The sequence below is a fragment of the Phalangium opilio genome, unplaced genomic scaffold (assembly GCF_054372755.1).
Source record: "Phalangium opilio isolate 3A_F unplaced genomic scaffold, DU_Popi_V2 ptg000209l_1, whole genome shotgun sequence".
Classification (NCBI taxonomy): Eukaryota; Metazoa; Arthropoda; class Arachnida; order Opiliones; family Phalangiidae; genus Phalangium; species Phalangium opilio.
In genome coordinates, this window is record NW_028324217.1 from 10,950,858 (window position 1) to 10,964,362 (window position 13,505).

At 36.2% G+C, this 13,505-nt stretch overlaps 2 protein-coding genes across 3 annotated transcripts in view; both read left to right on the top strand.

The window, feature by feature from the left end:
- Positions 1 to 13,505, top strand: part of LOC149619125 (uncharacterized) — an 80,910-nt gene that overhangs the window by 41,108 nt on the left and 26,297 nt on the right. The gene's annotated exons all lie outside the window — the stretch shown is intronic.
- LOC149619126 (uncharacterized) lies at positions 1,771 to 8,760 on the top strand. The gene is made up of 12 exons (XM_089854273.1): positions 1,771 to 1,858; positions 1,936 to 2,109; positions 2,295 to 2,374; positions 3,144 to 3,261; positions 5,871 to 6,318; positions 6,625 to 6,767; positions 6,840 to 6,924; positions 6,982 to 7,180; positions 7,245 to 7,435; positions 7,507 to 7,672; positions 7,933 to 8,060; positions 8,314 to 8,760. Exons 3-12 carry the CDS (start codon positions 2,308 to 2,310, stop codon positions 8,641 to 8,643), a joined length of 1,875 nt encoding a protein of 624 aa, XP_089710399.1. The 5' UTR covers positions 1,771 to 1,858; positions 1,936 to 2,109; positions 2,295 to 2,307; the 3' UTR covers positions 8,644 to 8,760.

Genomic DNA, 13,505 nt, shown 5'->3' on the forward strand with positions numbered 1-13,505 from the left:
TAGACTTCCACATATCTTCCAGCTTATCTGGATCTTGGTCACATTTTTCAGAGCAATACCACAGATGGTTTTTTAATGACTTTATCCAGGGTTTTAGTTCTTCACATTCTTCTTTTTTTGACAGAGCAAGAATTTTCTTTCCAAATTCTTTACTCAAATGCCACACATCAAACTGATGATCTATGTTTGAATATTCTTGCCTTATAAAAGCCCTACATTGTATGTGACGATCTGTTGTCAAGCGTGTTACAGTCATGCCTTCTTCGTCCATTTTTTTCAAGCATTTTTTCAAACCCAACACTTCCATATTAGTGGATTTAAAATCAACTTCAGTTTTTTTAATTAATTCAAAATGCAGGCATTTGTCCGAAAATTGATCCATTAAGGTGTAAGTACAATATTTTGCACTGTGACCAGGTGAGTCACATCTTCCACCCCCCGCAAGATTTACAGTTGCACTACTTTTTAAATGATCCAAAATTTTCTCTTGTTCAATTTTCCATGTTCGCTTTATCTCAGGAACCAATAGTTTTTGTTGCAATGAGTAGAAGGTAGTTTTGCCGATTGCTTTCAGGCCCACAAATTCAAAGAATGAGTGAAAGCGATCAAATGTTCCACCTGTAAGAAGCACAGCTGCTGCTATCAATATATTTCCTGCTGCCATTCTTCCTAGAAGAGGCTGTGATTTCCAAATAAATTGATGCCCATTTATGCATGACGCTTTTACAGTGACAAGACTACCTTCCATTTCAGATTTATTTGCATCTGTAATATCAAGCCGGCTTGTACAACCTTCGTGATCGCAAACTAATCGAGATAAAATTTGATTTAGGTTGCTTTCAAAAACAATGAACTTCTTATCCCGAACTATGTGTTCTTTTTTATTTCTGGTTGAGTGGATTAGTGAACGAGAGAGTGAAGCTTTCTTTGGAGTTACAGAAGTCAATGTTCCTAAATGATTAAAAGTATTACCCGTGTCTGTTGCGTATGAATGTTCTTGAATGATACCAGAAACGTGTGACCGCTGTAATTTTTCCATTTCAAGATCTATGTCTAGTTCTGTACAAGTTTCTGTACCCACATCGCACGTCCTCGTGATCCCAGGTTCGGTTTGAGTGTTCCTGTCAAAACTCTTTACAATTTTGAATTGGCTTCGTGCTATTTCAGGTTCAGCAGTAAAATCAGTAGCTGGGTTTACTGTTTCTTCAGTGCGGCTGCTAATAATTGAAGCTGATATATTGGTATCGCTCCCAAATAGTGTTGGTATTGATCCATGTTTAAGCATCTTCTTCTTTGTCTTTCCACAAATCATAACTTTTATAGGCGGCTCAACTTCAAAACATTCTTGAGTGAAATGTACTTCACATACTCTGTATTTGGTAACTTCCTTAGACTTGTCTTTGTTGAGCCTTGGCTCTTTGGATGACATAATGTTCTCAAAACCATTTTTAACCGGTATCTTGGCGTTGCTGATCCATTTTCTTGTTAATGACGGAAATCGGATATAATTTGGGACTTGAAAAAAGCTAAGATTAGCGTTATGAGAGTTATTTTCGCAACCCTCAATTATACACCGAGGCATGATTTCAGTCTTCAAACGACAGTCAAAAACTAAAGCAGTCGACATTTACCGATTGCGCCTCCAATTGGCTCTTATTTAGAACCAATGGTGGAATGCGGGGGTGCAACGTCAGAGACCCAAAACGGCGGTGTACACGGCAACTCTTTCTAGCATTTTCCATGATAAAACTGATTTTTCGTTGTTCCCGCCAAACTTCCACTCGCGAAAGTCGCGATTTCGCGCTGTACCGTTTAGGCTTTTATTTATTATAAAGTGAAAATTTTTAACGTGTGTGAGGTAAGCGATATTTTGAAAATAAAATATTGTTTTTCTTTATAAAAACGGTTTATGTTAAAGCATTTTAAAATATTCAGTTGAAAACTTATCCATCCCATATATTCCGACTTGGGACTCGGCTTGGGTGTGGTCGTTGTTGTTTCCTGTTTTTGAAGATCAAACAGGTACCATTGAAAATTTTACTGCCTTCTCACGACAAAATCGGTTTGCTTTGAGATAAATGTTTCAAAAGTGGATTCTATAGTCATAAGGTAAAGCCTTTTACTTGTTAAAGGGGCTAACCAGAGCTTTGCGGGACCTTTAGGCTGACACGTACAAACGGCGGACTTGCTTTTTCTTCATGCAAAGCTACCATGCCCGCAAGCCTACGGTTAGCCCCTTTAAGAGTTTTTGATTACGGATTAATTCCAATTTAAATTGTAATTATAATTAATAGATTTACCTAAGTTATGGATAACTTTGTTGAAGAAAGACTGACCGAATGGTCCCTACTTTCATACCGCGAAAACTTTATCAGTAAGTCTGTGGTTTCGTTATAGTTAATTATACTGGCTTGTACCACTATAAGCCCAGTATAAACAATCAAACTACTAGGTTTGAGTCGGAATCGCGAGAAATGGAAGAGTTAAGGTCTATAAATACATAATGTAAAAACTCATACTCTAATTAATTTTTATAACAAAAGAAGTACGTCTTTCTACCTTAAGGAAAGAACGTGTGAAGTCTCAAATTTTCCATCCATTCAATTTGAAAGCGCGTCTAATACAATTGGCCCATAAACGACTCTTGCCTTAACGTACAGTACATTTAGATTGAGAGAAAAATTTAAAACTATCTGAATTACGATTTGGATTGTGGTTAGAGAATAGGTGCGCTTCAAACGGGGCCGATCCGAACAATTGATTTTCAATTATTAGAGGATATAGGGTCCAAAGTTACTCCAAACAAAAAGATTTGGCTTGATATGGCGCCAAATGGAGCTTAGAGAATAGGGTCCAGGAAATATCTCCGAATGATTTGAAAATTAAAATTTTCCTATTTCAACCAATATCGAGGGGCTAGTTGTTGACGTCTTTGCCGCTTTCTAACGGAAATTAACTGCACTTCACAAAGTGTCTTGCAATATAAATAGATATTTTTAACACTCTTAAATGGTTTTAATTTTTTTAATTTTAATTATTTAATTGAATTGAATTATTATATATTATATATAATTATTATTATTATATTGTAATTTTCTGCTCAATATTTATTTGTTCACATTAATTGCTAATTTTTTGTAAAGATAATGAAATCGACAAGGACGGATTCCTGCTGCTTACTCCTGATCTAGTTAGGGAACTTATTCCACCCATTGGTCCAAGAGCGAAGTTTCTCTCATTTCATGCTACACTCAAAGAAAGGTTTGCTAAAGAATTGGTTGTCATAAAACCCGCCTCCGAGTAAGTTAGTTGTGCAAAAAGGAAGGCAATATATTGACTATCTATTCAATAGAGCTATATAAACATTTGTAAATATTTGAAAACCAACCATGGGTTATACTTGTTTTAAATGTAATAAGGAAGTCGGTCAAACTTCCAGACAATTAATTCATCATTATCGTAATCTTCATGGGTTAAATGATGGGGCTGGGCCTATTTATTGTGCTGAAGAGAACTGCAATCAGTCTTATTCATACTTCTGTACCCTAAAAAAGCACCTGGATAAAAATCATCAGGATTCCTTAGGCCCAAATCACATTTCTAACCCAACGCCTATAATAGCGGAAGAACAATTTCATCCTGAAAACGAAGTGGCCAATGAGAACGAAAATAATAATTCTGATAATGAAGATAATCCTTTGAGCTATGATATTCTTAAAAATATAACTGTTCAATTTATTTGCCGACTTAAATCGTCGCCTGGAATAACAACAACAACTGTGCAAACAGTTGTTGGTAGTACAAAAGTTTTAATTGGCGAGATAGTAACCTATTTGAAGGATATCGTTCACAAAAATCTTAATCAAGGTACCAATGAGGACATGGAAAATATACTATCAAAATTCGACGAAATTTCAAATTTGTTTCAATATTTTGATACGGAGTACTTGCAAAATAAATGTCTTAGAGAAAGCGGCCATTTAATTCCACCAAAGGATATAAAAATTGGAGGCATTGAGGCAAATGAAAATAGCGAACAAAATGAAAGGATCACTCAAGAGTTTCAACTCATACCTCTTAAAAGCATGCTCAAAGTTATTTTAGAAAGTCCAGGGGTTTTTGACAGAGTAAAGGAGTACATGAATTCAGAGTCTGATGGATTAAGAGATTTTAAAGATGGTATGCAGGCTGCAGAAAATGGTGTACAGTGCGATGAAAATAAGGTTCTTATACCAATAATGATGTATTCTGACGAATTTGAAGTAACAAACCCACTTGGTTCAAAAACGGGGTTGCACAAGGTCACTGCATTCTATTACACGATCAAAGGGTTTCCACCAAAACTTAACTCATGTTTAAACAACTGCTACTTACTGGCACTTTGCAAATCGGCTTATTTAAAAAATGAGAAAATGGATTCAATTTTATCTGTTATTGTTGCTGAATTTAATGAGACCGAAACAAATGGCGTTTACATTGATACACCTTCATATCAGGGCACAGTTTACGCATATTTAGCTCAAGTGTGTGGTGATAATCTTGGCCTGAATTCTATGCTAGGTTTAGTCGAGGGTTTTACGGCTAATTACATGTGCCGCTTTTGCAAGATACACAGAAATGAAATGGGCCAGCAAGTTACTCTCGACCGAAACTTACTACGGAATAAAGTCAATTATGAAGACGACGTAATGCAAAAAAACTCTTCCGAAACTGGTATTAAAAGACGATGCTTGTTAAATGAACTAAAATATTTCCATGTAGTTTCAAATTTTGTCCCTGATATAATGCATGATATCTTGGAAGGAGTAGGGCCTCTAGAGATAAAATTAGTTTTAGACAGCCTAATTAGGGAAAAACTCTTTAGGCTTGAGGACTTGAATTCCAGAATATCCTTATTTAAATACGGCCCTGACATTAAGGATAAACCCTCAGCTATCACTAAAAATATGTTGGGAAACCCAGATGGCGCGACAGGGCAAACTGCGGCTCAGTCTTGGTGTCTGTTACGATACTTGCCGGTCTTAATTGGTGATCTGGTCCCAAAAGAACATGAAATTTATGAACTTTTACTTATGCTCGTGGAATGCGTTGCCAGTATTTTTTCGCCAGTTATTTATCAACACAATATTCCGTACCTTGCGCAAATAATATCCGATCACCACGAATATTTTCTGGGCTTGTTTCCAGATCGCACCTTAAAACCAAAACACCATTTCATGCTTCACTATGTAGATTGCATTAAAATGATTGGCCCCCTTTCAAGGGTAGGGGTTATACGTTTCGAAGCAAAGCATAATTTTTTTAAGCAATATGCTCGCGTGATATGCAATTTCAAAAACATTACCAAGTCATTGGCATTCAGACATCAAGTCAGATTTGCTTACAATAATAGAAATTGCAAAGTTTTGGATGAACGGGCAACTGAAATTGGTGCTTGCCTAAATAGCCTTTTAGCAAATTTGAATCACGGTGAAGAGGTAGCCAAGCTATTACGAGTAACACTGTATGAAGATGTGGGCTGTGCGAACTGGGTTAAACAGAACGGCGTGGTCTATAAACCAACATATGTGGTTCTGTTAGCGGTATCCGATGATAATGATTTACCAGTATTTGGAAGGATTGAACATATCATTGTAAATGGGCAGCAATCTTTCACATTTGTAATTTCAAATTTTGCAACCTTGTGCTACAAAAGACATTTCAATGCGTATCATGTTTCTGAAACTAATCCAATTAAACTATCCCTTAAATCAGTTGAAGAGATAGATGATTATAGTCCATTACATTGTACTCCTTGCACTAATGAAGACGGTTTTTTAATTGTGCCAAAGTATGCCTATTTCTAACCAAAAAGCCTTCTTATTTCCAAGAACAACGTCCGATATGATTGAGGAAAATGAATCCATGGAAACAACAGATGGACTTAAGAATCCTTATCAATTACCCACTGACGATGTGAACATTTTGTTGGAAAATAATTTAAGTAGTGAACATGTGTCTAAGAATTTGGGCACACCCAAAAGGCCTAGTCCATTTGACTGGGGAACACCGCCAAGAAAATCACCAAGAAAAAATCACAATACTCCAATGAAGTCACCAAGAAAACCACAAAAATCTCCAAAAAAACTCTTTGATATGGGCGCGCAGTCAAAGAAATCACCAAAAAAGTGCTGCGATTTGAACACTCCATCAAGAAAATCACCAAGGAAAAATACGGATGGAGATATTTCATCAGCAATATCGCCAAAATCTTCGCAAAACAGAAGCCCTAGTACGGTGGATATAACTCCAAAAACTATATGTTCGAATTATAACTTTGTAAGTGATACCTAATTTACTAGAAAAAGCCTAGAAGCGACAAATGAAATCCCAGTGGTGCCGCTATGATATACTTAACAGATGTGGGACGATCCTAACATGCCGATGGGTCAAGCGTCGTAAGCTTAATATAATGCCCGCCCACATCGCAAAGTGTCACCCTTATGCGGTAGAGATGGGGAGAAAATTCAGTGTCGCTTCTATTTTTTTCCTTATTTATTCGTCATACAAATATTTATCCGTGTACTACAAATTATTTAAATTGATCTAAAATGTATTTTAATCATGAAACAATATTTTTTAAAGGATGTGAAAAATGTTGTTCTCAAACATCCAAAAGGGAAAGAGCTTTGCTCGCTATTGTCTTCTTCAGGTCCAGTAACTTTAAAAGCCAGAAGGCTATTATGCAGAATTATGGTCTCATACTTAATTGAGAAATGTGGTGAATAGTAAGTTTAATATTTTTGGTTCACTTCTGCTTTTATATGATCTTGCACACCTATGTAACAAATTATTGATAGCCCTTCAGCACAGTTGAAGATTCAACTATCGAAAAGCATTGTGAAAGAGTTTCCGAAGCTCGATGACAGAGATAAACAAGGCCATGTAATTTTAGATTTTTGATGTCCTATTTATTTTCCAAAAATAACTGCTCTTTATTAGCTCGTGTGGTTTTCTCATGGACAAAAGCGTCCTGCCACTGGATATTTAGAAGAACGACTTCGCAATGTAAGGAAACGTTTAAAAAAAAGTATTTCGTTTGAAGAGAAGCAACAAGCATCTGAAACCGAAAGCCCAAGCGTATCTTCAAAAACCACAGAACCCCAAGGGACTAGCGACGACCCACCCGTGGAGGTCCCTGGTAGGATAAATAGAGAAAAATGCTTTCTAAGAACCTATTTTAAACATACACGTATTTTTGTCAGAAAATTTCAATGAAGACGAAATGGAAGCCATGACAGACTGGCTTAAAGAAAACACTGTTCCATATGCGCAAGTTAAAGAGTACATGAAGTTAACTGCTACCATTAGACAAACATGGATTAAAAATAACCCTGCAATACCAGTCGAAGACATTTTTCGAATGTATCCAAGACTAAAGGACATTCCGGGCATGGTAAATATATTCATAATTTTTTATTGTTTGCAATAGTAGATAACTTCTCCTACCCATTGCGTTCCCCTTAGTTCGAACAGGATTTTTCTCTACTCTATCCTAAACAATGTGAAAATTTAGTCATGAATTGGACTGACTATTCTGCTAAAATACGTGAACATGCTCTCGTGGAACTAAAAGATAATGTTCTTATCACATTGCATTTGGATGCTCAAGGAAGAGAAGAAGCAACTGCTGGTGAAGGGTTTATTTAAAGGGAGGGTTAGAACGTTATGTAGGGGCGGAGCCTCAAGAAAGTTTCTCTCTTGCGTTTTGTCCTTGCCAAAGGCAGGAACCAATCAGACCTAATAAATTAGTTCTGATTGGTTCCTGCCTTTGGCAAAGAAGAAGTGCAAGAGAGAAGCTTACTAGAGGCTCCGCCTCTACATAACGGGCTTACCCTCTCTTTCATATAAATTGGGTAACAACGTTGTTAATTAAATTAAACCCATTTACAGATCAATTAGAGAATGCCGCTTTCCTGGCTTTACCTTACTTGATTCCAAGTTCATCCTTCAAAATTGGCAAGCGCACTGTTAAACCTTCAAAAGAAGATGTAAAAAATTCCTTCATTATGAATGTCCAGGTAAAAATTTCTCTCTAACTATACCAAAGTTTAGCACCCAAACACTAGCCGCGCGTAACTAAAAGTTATCTTCAGGCCCCGAATTTACTTCATTACATTCATCATCTGCATGAAAACTTCATAATTTCTACCCAATCGTTCTTTTGGTATTCTGTTATGCCTCAGTCATCTAGAGAGTTATCAATCGTTCTCGATCATAAATCAGTAGCATGTGACTTCATCTACCACGTTAATACAAACTTTGATATTTCAGGATGGAACCATAACTGATTACTTGGATAAATGTAAGATGGCTGAACCGCACATAGTTACATTTGGAGACGCCCTACAACCCACAATGTGCTACGTGGTTGTAGAAAAAACTGCTTTCCTTCGAACGTCCCTACTTCGGGCGGTTGATGCATGCTTCAAGATGTTTTACGTTCTGGATCTTAGCTATCCCTCAAAATGCAAACGCGTATGGGAACTTATACAAGATTCATTCTTCCAAATTGATGGGAAAAATTCAGGAGAGATCACCAATGTCATACGCTCTCTGAGGCAGTGGTTTCACCTTAGTGAAAGTGATAGTGATGAGCTCTAAAAATAAAACTTTAAGTGATAAAAACAGATATTTTTATCACATTGATAAAAACAGAATTTTTATCCAGTTTAAAAATGATTTTTGTCATATTCAGAAAATAAAATGTTTTTTAACTGATGCACTGAACAAGAATGACGTTAATTAAAGAGAAGGTGAAAGGAAAAGTTTGGAATTTTTAACTAGAAGAATTTCACGCAGGCTACATGTGATATACGTGGCGATGTGGCATACTATACTTTTGTTAACAAGAAGGCAGGGCGTAGCACAGGCAATAAAGGTGGCAAAAACGGGAGAATTATACTTTGAAACACGAAGAGAAAGAAATCTTATATGCAGTGAGGGGGCCGGGGGGAAGAAAAATAAATTTAAGTAACGATTTAACCCGATTTAGGGTTACAGTTTAGCCTAAAATTGGGTCACCGTTAAAATTAAACCCGATTTGGGTTGATTTTTTAACAAAAATATGTGTTATTATTTAACCAGAATTGGCGTTAGTGTTTAGCCCATCATTGGGTCACCGTTAAAATTAACCCAGATTAGGGCTTTTTTTTAACCAAATATGGTGTTATTATTTAACCAGCAATGTGGTTACGGTTTCGCCCAAAGTTGGGTTATAGATTATACTTACTCGAAATTGGGTTATTTAGACAACTATTTCTTGGGTCAAGGAGCAACAACCCAAAAATTGGGTCGGTTAAATACTGACCCATCTTTGAGTTAAAAAATGACCCATTTTGGGTCAAAAACAACCCAACATTTTTAAGAGTGTAGTTTACGTTAGGTATCAAACAATTAACAATTCAATTAGCACAGCTTTAGTCGCAGCAAAAACTAGAATTGCGCCAATTAAAGGACAGGGAAGTAAGGAACAAACCATCCCCAGACTAGAATTAATGGCATGTTTGATTGGCTCAAGGTTAACCAATTACATTAAAGAAACATTTGAAGACAAATTAAACAAAATTTATTACTGGACAGACTCGACCGTGGCATTAGGTTGGATTACTAGTGTAGCGAAGAGTTGGAAACCTTTTGTTTCCAATCGCGTGGAAGAAATTCAGAAATTAACAAATAAAATTCAATGGGGTCACTGCCCCGGAGTAGAGAACCCCGCAGATTGCCCAACCAGAGGTATGAAAGCAAAAAATTTAATTGAAAGCAACCTATGGTGGAAGGGCCCAAATTGGTTAGGGAAATCTGAAAGTTTCTGGCCCAAAATCATACCGGAAACCAATTTAGACTCGGTAGCTCATGAGAAACGCAGGCTTACCCTTGGAGTTAGTATTAAACCCAAATTAGGAATTCAATACATAATTGATTTAAACAGACACAATTCAATCAGCAAAATTTTTCGCATAACAGCGTATGTGTTTAGATTCTTAGCAAAGGGAAAAAACAAAACTAAAGGCCCTATCACTGCGGATGAAATGTCACACGCCGAATTAACTTGGATTAAACACGTGCAACGAGAAGCGTATGGGGAAGAGTTGATAGCCCTACAAAATGGGGGAAAAATTGAACGCTCTTCGAAAATTTTGTCCTTGAACCCAATTCTGCACGAAGGCTTGATCTGCGTAGGGGGGAGAATAGGGAATTCCAATTTTAGTTTTCAAGAAAAACACCCCATTATTATGGATAACAGTCACAAATTTACGAAATTAGTTATGTTAAGAAGTCACGAGCAAGTTTTACATAACGGAATTAACGACACAATTACACAAAATAGGGAGCGGTACTGGGTACCTGCTAGTAGACAGTTAGCTAAGAAAGTTATCAATGAATGCGTAAAATGCAAAAGAACCATCGCTAAACAAGCTGACAGGCCCACAGCACCCTTGCCCGCCGACAGAATCTCAGAAGCACCACCCTTTTCAATAATGGGTATAGATTTTGCAGGACCCCTGTTTATCAAAAATGGGAAGGGAAACGAAAAAGTTTATATTTGTTTAGCAACTTGCGCGGTCACTAGGGCAATCCATCTAGAATTGGTTCCATCGCTCAGTACTGACGAATTCATCATGGCTCTAAGGAGAATTGTTTCGAGGAGGGGATTGCCTACCACAATTTACACGGACAACGCGTTGACGTTCAAAAGGGCTAATAGCGAGATAAACAAAATTTTTCAAAATTTAAAAGAAAATCAATTGAGGGAATATTTTGGGAATCAGGGGATAGTTTGGAAATTCATTGTTGAGCGCGCCGCGTGGTATGGCGGTTGGTGGGAGCGGCTTGTACGCTCCACCAAAACAGCCTTAAGAAAGACCTTGGGACACGCAACTGTAAGCTACACTGAATTAGAAACGACTCTTTTAGAAGTCGAAGCTTTGATTAATAGTAGACCAATTTCTTACGTTTACAACAACATTAATGAACCTAAACCTCTATCACCGGCTGATTTTCTTATTGGGCAAAGATTAAATTGTTTACCACCACTAAAATTAAAAAATGAAAATGTACCAAAATGTCGCGTTCAATTAACTAAACGGCTAAGATACCGCGAAGAACTTTTAAACCAAACATGGAAAAGATGGCGACAAAATTATGTATTAGAATTACGGTCCGCTCATCACGTGAAATTCGGTAAAAATGACATTCAATTCAAAATTGGCGACGTGGTACTCCTTCAAGAAGATAAATTACCAAGACATATGTGGAAGATTGGACTTGTTAATGAAGTGATTTACAGTCGCGACGGAAAAAACAGAATGTGCGTGATTAAAACCCCAAACGGCAATATGATCCGTAGATCAGTCCAACATTTATACAATTTAGAATTAAATTAATTAAATTAACAATTAACGCTTTGTCTATCCTAATAATACCTATGGTATTAGGGGGAGTGTTGAATAATACAGAAAAGCGTCTCTAAAATTCTAAAATCTAAAAATTAAAATTAAGCCTAAAATTCAAATTACGTCTAACATTCACAATTTAAAATTAAAATTACGTTTAAATTTCTGGTAAAAATTAAAATTAAAATACTCAATTTAGTTTTAAAAATCGGCCTTAAAAAAGAATATGTTAGTAAAAAATGAAGTCTAAAATTAAGAAAAACCCCAAGAACTCAAAACCAGATCCTACAAAAGTATTTTTTTACCAAACCAAAGCATCGACCTTTCCACTGTAAGGAATGGAAAATTTTGAACTGTGAAGAGAAACGTGCTATTGTAAAGAAGCTCGCTTCTAGAATTTTGTCAACAACAGGGAGAGGCAGGCTCGAAAATACCCAAGAAAAACCCCAAGAAAGGTCATAGCTCGCAATACCCCAAAAAGCTCGCACATTATTGGTCAAAGCTTTCAAAAATCGAGCGTGCCCCTCTCTCAAAAACTTATAAAAGGTTCTCCTTTCAATTCAAAAAACACAATTTACAATTTTTACAATTCCCGTTCAGTTGATACAATTTTTTATGCGGTCCTCAATTTACAATTTCGGACGAGGTAAGACTCAATTATTGCCTAAGTCTTTACCAAGTCAGTTAAATTCAGTTACTTTGTGAAATAAAGTTAGTTTTTTTTTTATTAAGTTTAAACTAAAAGAGCGCACCAATTATTTAACAATTATCGACTAGTAAAAACCAAATTATCGCGCTTCAATTCAAGCAATTTTAAATTCAATTAAGGACGTACGTTTCAATTCGACTCAGTATTCTGTTTCAGTCCGGAATGCTGATATCAACGTAACGCGCCTAGCTCTCCCACAATTAAAATTACACTACGGTCAATTATTACGCGGTGAAATTACTACACATCGTGTTATTAACTTCTGGTACTCGCGTACCGGATACCGATAGTTTTCATGGTCAATTTAGGTCAAATTAAAGTTTTAAATTGGCAGCTGTATTTCTACTGTTCCATCACTTTTGCAGACCTGTAACATGTCTTTAAATGTAGTCAAATTGCAGTTTTAAATTAGCAGCTAGATTTCTACTTTTCAATCACTCTTTCAGACCTGTAACATGCCTATAAATGTGGCCAAATTGCAGTTTTAAATTAGCAGCTGGATTTCTACTTTTCTATCACTTTTGCAGACCTGTAACATGTCTATAAAAAAGGTCCAATTACAGTTCTAAATTGGCAGCTGCATTTCTGCTTTTCCATCACTTTTGCAGATCTGTAACATGTCTATAAATGTGGTAGAATTGCAGTTTTAAATTAGCAGCTGGATTTCTACTTTTCTATCACTTTTGCAGACCTGTAACATGTCTATTAAAACGGTCAAATTACAGTTCTAAATTAGCAGCTGGATTTCTACTTTTCCATCTTTTTTGCAGACCTGTATCATATCTATAAAAACGGTCAAATTACAGTTTTAAACTAACAGCTGGTATTTCTACTTTTGCTTAGCGTTTGCAGAATTGCGCTGCATATTTCTGCCAGGCTAGACAGTTAACAGTTAACAAACAGAAAATGAAGAAACGGCAGTCAATTTGCAGTTCTAGAATTGCTGTGAAATTTTCCCGTTTTTTGAGCTGCAGAAATGTAGTCTTAATGTATACCTATTACAGCGTGGTAGCGATAAAAAAAGCGCGTATGCAGATGAATTACAGCTTAAAATTTTTGTACGGGAAGTCAACTTCGAGCGCACCCTAAATTTTTATCTGCTTCTGTTAGGCATTAATATTACTGCTTTTATTTTTCTAAAATTTGAATAAAGAATTGGTTAGGCCTAAAATGGCATCTTAAAAATGCTTTACTCATTCATCTTAATAAAATCTTTTGATCTAATACTGTCACGTCTCGATCCTAAAAATATTTAAACCACCATAAAAGATAGAAAATTAAAACATTTTTTGGTCATAAATGGGCCAGTATTGTATATACAGTTATCATAAGTTTATCAGATATGTTTCAATAAGTATGAC

What these genes read in the sequence shown, in the direction of transcription:
- LOC149619126 (XM_089854273.1), top strand. Translation starts at nt 2,308, where the DNA reads ATGGATAACTTTGTTGAAGAAAGACTGACCGAATGGTCCCTACTTTCA. An exon ending in CATGCTACACTCAAAGAAAG is followed by an intron (nt 3,262 to 5,870) that starts GTTTGCTAAAGA and finishes CTTATTTCCAAG; the next exon opens with AACAACGTCCGATATGATTG. An exon ending in CCCACCCGTGGAGGTCCCTG is followed by an intron (nt 7,181 to 7,244) that starts GTAGGATAAATA and finishes TATTTTTGTCAG; the next exon opens with AAAATTTCAATGAAGACGAA.